Raw genomic sequence first — 10,000 nt, 5'->3', positions numbered from 1 at the left:
CCAGGGCCAAACTGGAACTATGGCAAGACACCAGGGTCAAACTGGAACTATGGCAAGACACCAGGGCCAAACTGGAACTATGGCAAGACACCAGGGTCAAACTGGAACTATGGCAAGACACCAGGGTCAAACTGGAACTATGGCAAGACACCAGGGTCAAACTGGAACTATGGCAAGGCACCAGGGCCAAACTGGAACTATGGCAACACACCAGGGCCAAACTTCAGACAACGAAGGAGGCTAGGAGATAAGCCAGCGAGTGGTGTATAGACAACCAACTGGCCAATGCATCTGTTATCCCTGGTTCCCATGGTAACGCCCTAACCTGGTTAAAAGGTTGACACCGCTGTGTGGGGGGAGGAAAGAGACACTGAGTGCATGCGTGCGTGCCTGCGTGTGTGCGTGCCTGCCTGCCGCGTACGTGCGTGCGTACGTGCGTGCGTGTGTGCGTGCCTGCGTGCGCGCTGCTCTATACCTATTCCCAGTGACCACAGAGACTTACTCGGGGGACTAAATTATGTATTGGACAGAAAAGCCTAATGAAAATCATTCAAATGAAATTTCAATCTTTTCTTGTTGGCGGAGCGCCGGGGAGAGCCCGGGCGTTGACCTGCGAGTCAGACTGTAATTAACGTGTCCGATCGGTCCCTGTCCCGTTCTGATGTCTCCTATTCCCGCGCGGTGAAATGAAAACGCGCGGCCCGGCAAGCTTAATGAAACAAGAATGTGACAGAAAGCGCCGGCTGATCAAAGACCTCTGAGCCTCCACACGCCCATGTGCGTGCTTAAAAAAAAAACTGTGGGGGGGGGGGTGTGTGTGTGTGTGTGTGTGTGTGCAAGCGCGCACTAAGAGGACATGCTGTGCACTGTCTGACACACAACACACACACACACCACACACAGCATTCATCCACATGTGTGGCAAGTCTTTTTTTGAACCACTAAGCTCAATTTCAAATAGGTTGGATTAAGATATTGTGGAGGTTTAACAGGCGATAAGGACATTTTAGAGATACAGAAAGCATTACACACACAAACGCACACACACGCACGCACGCACGCACACACACACACACGCACACTCACACGCACCCACAAGAAGTGCACATTTCACAGCGCAGTACAGAGCTCCCTTTGTTCCCAGGGTGAGATACCAGCAGTGCTATTAGACCCTTTGCAAATCCCTGTGAATGTGTTTACGCACACACACACATCCACATGCACAGAGACGCACACACACACACACACACACACACACACACATCCACATGCACAGAGAAACACACACACACACACACGTACACACGCACACACATCCACATGCACGCACACGCACGCACACACACACACACACACGCACGCACGCACGCACACACACACACACACACACACACACACACACACACACACACACACACGTAAGCCCATATCAAGCTGCAGTGCTTTGGTTTCCCGGCCACCCTATTGTACTGCAGGCAGGCTTTAATAAATGATCCTCTGTGTATGTTTACGTGTGTGTGTGTGTGTGTGTGTGTGTGTGTGTGTGTGTGTGTGTGTGTGTGTGTGGACTCATCCGTCAGCCACACCCCCCACGGCCACATGTCACATCCAGCATTTCCTTTGCCCCCCCGACACCGCTGAACACCACTGATCACCCCCCCCCCCCCCCCCCCCGGGCCCCACTCTCCAGAGACCCGGGCCTAGAAGGTGTGCGTGCGTGCGTGCGTGCGTGCGTGCATACGTGCGTGCGTGCGTGCGTGCATGCTTTTATTGCTATACTTGTGAGGCCCACAGGTGTTTGGCCCTCACAAGACAAATGGTTATTTTATTTTCCTTGTTTTAGTTAAGCTATAATAAATAAGTATAACCATTAGTTACAGATTCAGGGTTAGGGTTATAGGCTGACAATTAAAATATTTAGAGGTTAGGTTTCTGTGTTATAGTTTAGGCCTGATCTGCAATTCTCTGCGTCATGGTTATGGATATGTATCTGGTTATGTATACCAAGAACTAAATGTGAGTGTGCACGTGCACGCGGGCATGCACGTACGTGCGTGCGTATCCTGTTCACATCTCTGATATGGTGATGGGGGGGAGGGGGAGGGGGTTACTTCCTCCAGACTCTCTCTAGCCTCCAGTTTAGCCCCACAGAGAGGTTGACAGGCTCCCCCCTCCCCTCCCTCCCTCCCTCCCAGTACGGTGGGTTGAGGCGGGGGGTCCCTGGTTGAGGAGGAGGGTCCCTGGTTGAGGAGGGGGGTCCCTGGTTGAGGAGGAGGGTCCCTGGTTGAGGAGGGGGGTCTCTGGTTGAGGAGGAGGGTCCCTGGTTGAGGAGAGGAGGGTCCCTGGTTGAGGAGGGGGGTCCCTGGTTGAGGAGGAGGGGGGTCCCCGGTTGAGGAGGAGGAGGGTCCCTGGTTGAGGAGGGGGGTCCCTGGTTGAGGAGGAGGGTCCCTGGTTGAGGGGGAGGGTCCCTGGTTGAGGAGGGGGGTCCCTGGTTGAGGAGGAGGAGGGTCCCTGGTTGAGGAGGGGGGTCCCTGGTTATGGAGGAGGGTCCCCGTCCCAGACCCCCTTCTTTCACATGCACTGAATGGACCTTATTTATATTCACACTGTGTCACACAGGGGGGACCCCGATAATACAATGCCACTGTGGCTTTGTCCAGCAACTGTGTGTGCGTGCGTGTGCGTGTGCGTGTGTGTGTGTGTGTGTGTGTGTGTGTGTGTGTGTGTGTGTGTGTGTGTGTGTGTGTGTGTGTGTGTGTGTGTGTGTGTGTGTGTGTGTGTGTGTGTGTGTGTGTGTGTGTGTGTGTGTGTGTGTGTGTGTGTGTGTGTGTGTGTGTGTGTGTGTGTGCGTGTGCGTGCGCGTGCGCGTGCGGTTGTGTGGGAGTATGTGTGTGCGTGTCTGTCTGCAGTGGCTTTTAATGGAATGCCTCCCTCTTCTATTCACTGAAGGTACATTGCAAGCAGGCAGCTGGGAGTTGTGTGTATATGCTTGTGTGTGGCCGCATGCGTGTATATGTGTGTGCGCACACACACAGTCACACAAGCGCATATACTGTGTGTGTGTGTGTGTGTGTGTGTGTGTGTGTGTGCGTGCACCGGCCCTCAGTGTTCACTTGTAACCCAGGGCAGAGCTTTCATTTTCCTGTCATAACGTGGTATTGATTTCCCGCAGCCTTGCAGCGACGCACAGACACAGATATCCAATGCTCCCTGAAGACACACGCACACGCGCACACACACACACACACACGCACACGCACACACGCACACACACACACTGTCGTGCGTGTGTTCATGTATAGCCGCTACTTAGACACACAAACAAACAACATTACATTGCGTGCGGTACGGGTACATGACACCATGTACTCACACTGACAAAAGACACACACACACAAATGCATGCTGCAATGCTATAGGCGTACACACACACACGCACGCACGCACGCACGCACGCACACACACACACACACACACACACACACACACACACACACACACACACACACACACACACACACACACACACACACACACACACACACACACACTAGGATCGGGCTGATTTTTCCCCAGCCTGAACTCGTTCCATTATACCGACAGCTTAGTGTCCGACCCAAATCCAGTCTGACCATCTGACTATAAATGCACGAAAACTGTAGTGGACAAGAGATCCAGTATTAGTAAAAGACGAGTCATTTTACACTTCATGGTTGCATGCATGAAAATAGCATTTGTCACTTTAATTATTACACTGACATCAAAGGTGTTATTGTTATAATGTGCAGCTTGCCTGACTCTTACCCTCGTCATTACAATTTACAATTTACAATTTAGGCATCTAGCAGACGCTGTTAATCCAGAGCCATTTACAATTAGCAAGAGAACATTACCCTGTCCTTACCTTGTGGTTCTGACTGCTGTGTGATCCTCTATGAGGAGGTATAGTTGCGGAGGCAGTGAGCACTTACTATGAGACCTAGCAGATCATGTCTGTCTGTGTGTCTGTCTGTGTGTCTGTCTGTGTGTGTGTGTGTCTGTCTGTGTGTCTGTCTGTGTGTGTGTGTGTCTGTCCCGCTATACGTCCAAATATGGAGTGTGTTGCATCGCTTACTGTATATGTGGACCTGGCCCCTTTTGTGCCCATATACGTATGGAGCGGAGTGATTTGTTTGTTGTGGACCTGGCCCCTTTTGTGCCCATATATGGAGCTGAGTGATTTGTGAGTCATGGTGACATGAGGGGACTCCTTATATGGTTATGGCTGAGTCATGGTGACATGAGTGTCACTAATTTCACAGTACTACACAGTTCTCACTAATTCGTAATTTATTCTAATTGTTATTGCAATTTACGATCTGCGTTCGCTTCCCGCGTTCACGCGTCTTACTGGTAATAGTAGCAAAGCCAGTCACATTATAGTCTGCAAACTGCCCGCAGCGCTGTAGCCGCTATATCCTGCCCTTTGCACATGACTTCATCCAGGTGTCGAGCAGTGTTGATTTTTACAGCCCATTTTGATTTTAGTTTTAGTCATAGTCTCTTGAATAGTTTTCATTTCGTGTTAGTCACATTTTAGTCACCTGGAATTAAAGGAGAATTCCATACTAAAAGGCTTTCTTACCTTTCTTTGTAGTTGTTACGTCCCCACCAAAGAGGTCCAGGTGTTATTTTGTGCAAAAGCTCCTTATTGGCTATTTCCCCTACCATAAGCCCTCAATGAATTGCATTGAATTGAATGGGAATTGAATGGGGCTATGGGGTGTTGTGCTAATTCGCTTATTTCCTTTGCTCAAAATTATTATTATTTTGTATATATCCTCTCTTCATAATGTAAATAATATCCCCAGCGGCACACTTTACTACTTATTTAGATGCAAATAAGCGAATTAGCACAACACCCCATAGCCCCATTCAATTCCCATTCAATTAAATGCAATTCATTGAGGGCTTATGGTAGGGGAAATAGCCAAAAAGGAGTTTTTGCACAAAAAAACACCTGAACCTCTTTGGTGGGGACGTAACAACTACAAAGAAAGGTAAAAAGGTTAAGAAAGCATTCTAGCATGGAATTCTCCTTTAAGTTTGGATGATCGATCGGACACCACTACAGCGGGATCTAACAATCTATCTATCTATCTTATATGGTCCTTGATGTCATGATGATGACCTGGGCACCTGGTGGCTCGCCTGGGGTGACCCGGGGGGCTGATCTAACGATGACCTGGAGGCAGTGCCTGGGGCAGAGCCGTCTAATAGAAGAGTTGGATAACCCCAGAGCCATCGAATAGAAGAGTTGTGATATTGAGGGGGCAGAAACCGAGCTGCTCATGCAGCCTGGATGGAGAGGGACAAGCTGGAGATTGAAATACATTGTTTTCAACGAGGGCGGCGCAAATAAGAGCAACTTTAGGCATGTGTTCCAACATGACAACTGTTCTTGTACAGTGACAACTAAAGTCTCTGTGATGTTTATGTTGTATACGATTAGTACTACAAAACAATCTAAAATAAAGGGATTTAAGATCATTAAACAGCTGGGCTGTTGCCTGAGTGAGTCCGATGCATGTCTGCCTATACCTCCGGTCCAGGATTTGCACCGTGCACACGGACAGATGCAGAGTCACGCTGCATAACATAAAAGCAGTGATGCACCATGCGCACACACACACACACACACACACACACACACACACACACACCCACACACAGCGGGAACAGTGTGGCAGAAGTGCGATTAGTCGTCGCTAACAGTCCAGTCTCTTGCAATCACACGTGTGCAGGTGTGCACGTGGCATTACACCTCCCCCCACCTCTCTTCTTTTTGACATAAAACAGTAAATACAGGCGATTGGTGAATTAATCTTCCTTGTCAGCTCAGTCTCTCGTGCCGTCGTTTGCTGGGGAGAAAGTGATCACTCTCACCTTCCTTAGCGTTTTCTCATTTTCCTGCTCCTCTCATACCTCCCCCCCCTCCCCCCCTAAAGCACCTCCACCTCTATTTGTATTGTAATTGCTTTGGTAAACAGCCCCACTTTGGCACTGAAGCAGCTCTGATAGCTTCATGTGTTTGGGATGCATTAAGAGTAGCGATGCAGCTCTCCCTCCCTCTCTCTCTGTGTGTGTGTGTGTGTGTGTGTGTGTGTGTGTGTGTGTGTGTGTGTGTGTGTGTGTGTGTGTGTGTGTGTGTGTGTGTGTGTGTGTGTGTGTGTGTGTGTGTGTGTGTGTGTGTGTGTGTGTGTGTGTGTGTGTGTGTGTGTGTGTGTGTGTGTGTGTGTGTGTGTGTGTGTGTGTGTGCGTGCGTGCGTGCTATACCTGTATTACCATATTTGTGAGGACCATTGCCCTTCTCCCCAGAACAGAAATGGTTGCTTTGAAATAGGGTTTAAGGCCTATTCATATAGTCCAGTTTTAGGTGACAAGGTGACCACGGTGCGGTGATCGGGAAAACTACAACATGACATCATGCCACTGTGCGGTGGTTGGGAAAACTACAACATGACATCATGCCACGGTGCAATGATGATTCACCCCATGGAGACTTGAATTAATGCATATACAGTATGTTTTGGTCATGGATATTTTTGGAAGCACCGTATAGGCAATGCATTGAGCCTCGGTTTCCCAGAAGCACCCTATAGGCAATGCATTGAGCCTCGGTTTCCCAGAAGCACCCTATAGGCAATGCATTGAGCCTCGGTTTTACCAGAAGCACCGTATAGGCAATCCATTGAGCCTCGGTTTTACCATTAGCACCGTAGGCAATGCATTGAGCCTCGGTTTCCCAGAAGCACCGTGTAGGCAATGCATTGAGCCTCGGTTTTACCAGAAGCACCCTATAGGCAATGCATTGAGCCTCGGTTTTACCAGAAGCACCGTGTAGGCAATCCATTGAGCCTCGGTTTTACCATTAGCACCGTAGGCAATGCATTGAGCCTCGGTTTCCCAGAAGCACCGTGTAGGCAATGCATTGAGCGCTCTGTGTGCAGGGACATTTACTGTGATGTTCTGTCATTTCGTGTGTTAGCCAAATCTTTGCCAAAATTAGCTCACTGTTGCGCAGCAAAACAATTCTTATACGATGCCATTGTGTATGCCTGCATGTGACAAGTCCGTCTTTGACCAGCTCGTCCGGTACATTTTTCACATCGGCGTGTCTTCACTTTATTTCTTACGTAACTCACGTAAGCTTCCACAGTCTCTGCATGGCCGTGGTCTCTGCTTCCCTTTATGGAGGGCTGAGTGACATGCGAGGCGTGAACTTGTATCATGAGGACGTATCCATCAAATCAAATCAAATCAAATTTTATTTATAGAGCACATTTTCAAAGACCAGGAGGCCAACCAAAGTGCTGTACAGGAAACATGACACAAGTAACATAGTAAAACAAAATCAAAGCAACACAAAAAGTACACAGGTTACATTACAAAATCGAAGCAACACAAAAAGTACACAGGTTAATTAGGTCAAACATTAAAAGCCAGGTAGAAGAAATGGGTTTTTAGTAAAGACTTAAAGGCCTCTAAGGAGGGAGCAGACTTAATATGAGGGGGTAGACAGTTCCAGAGTTTGGGGCCAGCCACCGAAAAGGCACGGTCATCCATGAGTTTGTGAATGTATTCTTTACTGAACGGCACCTAAAATATGGGTAGGCTTTGCGTGGACATGAATATATTGTTAAACTGTGTGTGTGTGTGTGCGTGCGTGTTCGCGCGTGTGGCGACTATACCAACAGGATGTAACATTTAATAATAATGAAATTATGAATTATTAAAATATTAGAATATAATAAAATATTATACTGTAACATGCCACTGTGAATGTGTCACGTGAATGCTTTCTACCCTCAGGCCTCCATGTGTCAGCTATAGGATCACGTCCATTCCATATTCAAAACTGCATTTTCCTATAAAGATACATTTTGATGGTGGTCTGATATTGAACTGTGGACACCGCTGTATAGTCACTACTTGTGTGTGTGTGTGTGTGTGTGTGTGTGTGTGTGTGTGTGTGTGTGTGTGTGTGTGTGTGTGTGTGTGTGGGTGCGTGTGCGTGCGTGCGTGTGCGTGTGCGTGCGCGTGTGTGTGTGTGCGTGTGCGTGCGTGCGTGTGTGTCCTGTCTCTTCCTTGCAGTAAGACGCTCGGCCCATTCCCTGGCCACAGACATGTTTGAACAGCACCTTGGAGCTCACCTGCTGCAGGTAAACACAACCACAGCTTCTTCTATAACTATATATAGCAGCACATTATACCAGTCCTACAATATGTACACGTTCTGCTGCTCATAGAGCGCCCGAGTCCTGACGTCACTCGCTTCATCCCCTAGCCTCGGTTTCTACATGCTGGGGACCCATACTAAACATTTATAACATCAGTTTCTACATGCTGGGGACCCATACTAAACATTTATAACATCAGTTTCTACATGCTGGGGACCCATACTAAACATTTATAACATCAGTTTCTACATGCTGGGGACCCATACTAAACATTTATAACATCAGTTTCTACATGCTGGGGACCCATACTAAACATTTATAACATCAGTTTCTACATGCTGGGGACCCATACTAAACATTTATAACATCAGTTTCTACATGCTGGGGACCCATACTCAACATTTATAACATAAAACGTTGGTGTACTCAACATGTCCGGGTTCACATTGTGGCTACTTGACTGTGGTCATTGTTGATGTCTATAAACCTAGACTGTGGTCATTGTTGATGTCTGTAAATCACAGACAGCGTGATTAACCACAGACACGGAGCGAAGGTGGTTAATTACCCTGAAGGTGATTTATATACTGTATCAACAACGACAGTCGACCACCTATAGCCATGTTTTATCACTTAACCCATTGGGACCTGAGTCAAAAGGGAGACATTGAAGAGGAAGGACGAGTGGGGAGTTTTATCAACATAATGGAATTTCAGCTCCATATATGGAGATCTAAGGGTTTGAGGTTTGAGGTGGGTTGCTGGCCGGGGCTCCATATATGCAGATCTATAGGTGATGATCCCCGTCTGCTCCATGTATAGCTATCCAGGGTTTGATGAGGTCAGTGATCGTGATCTTCATATTATGGAGCGTGTCACGAGACATGACGGACTGACGGCCATATATGGTGGCGTGACTGATGGCGCGACAGGTTCTCACAGTGATCTGCAGCCTAATACGGTCGCAACTATTCTATACTATGCGGGGGTGATGGAGGCTGTGAGCAACCGTGATGCTAAATGAACCTGGCATACATGCGTGCTACATTGAGTATTTAAATACTACTTCTCTTGTCTTGGTAAATTAAATAAGGCTGTGGGTATTACAGTGTGTGATGAAATACATGATAAGTAAATGTGCTTACTGTATATTAACTGATAATCTGTATGCTATTGTACTGTACTATATCTAGACTATGTCTCCACCTTGGGCTTATTGATGGTTCCTCATCCTCGCTTCCCGTGGACTAACCGCACGCACGCGCGCACACACGCATGCATGCACACGCAGGCATGCACGCACACGCATGCACGCACACGCAGGCATGCACGCACACGCAGGCATGCACGCACACGCACGCATGCACGCACACGCAGGCCATAAAACTCAGATGTTTTAGTGATAGCGCTGGCCACCGAAGACGTTCTCACAGTGAAACAGATGAATGGAGAGCAGAGTGGGGACTCTTAGGGAGGGGGGGGGGAGGGGGGGGGCGTCTGGGACAACAACAGAAACATGAGGGATGCGGCAACCGAGAGAGGACGGAGGAACAAGGTGTTAACCCATTCTGAACGGGCACCCATTCTGGTGTTGGCATCATGTTATGCTTTAGCTATTTAAAAATAGCAGATCTACAAGCTCGTAGCGCGCCACCGAGTGGCGCGCTACGAGCTTGTAGGTCTGCTATTTTTTGAAAAATCGAAGAACGACTGACATTTTTTTAGAATCTGATCTCAGGTCAGAATGGGTTAATCAGACCAGTGTGTTGTCCAGTGGAAAC

At 48.2% G+C, this 10,000-nt stretch overlaps 1 protein-coding gene across 1 annotated transcript in view; it reads left to right on the top strand.

Moving 5' to 3' along the window:
* npas1 (neuronal PAS domain protein 1) overlaps positions 1 to 10,000 on the top strand; it is a gene marked incomplete at both ends in the record, with an annotated part of 45,460 nt that overhangs the window by 14,673 nt on the left and 20,787 nt on the right. The window contains 1 exon segment of the mRNA XM_080771862.1: positions 8,134 to 8,201. Within this exon segment, the coding sequence (XP_080627988.1) occupies positions 8,134 to 8,201 (68 nt within the window).

Source organism: Protomyctophum bolini (genome assembly GCF_963924005.1).
Source record: "Protomyctophum bolini genome assembly, chromosome: 9".
Lineage (NCBI taxonomy): Eukaryota > Metazoa > Chordata > Actinopteri > Myctophiformes > Myctophidae > Protomyctophum > Protomyctophum bolini.
The sequence above is the reverse complement of the archived record's forward strand: the minus strand, read 5'-3'. Positions and strand labels throughout refer to the sequence as shown.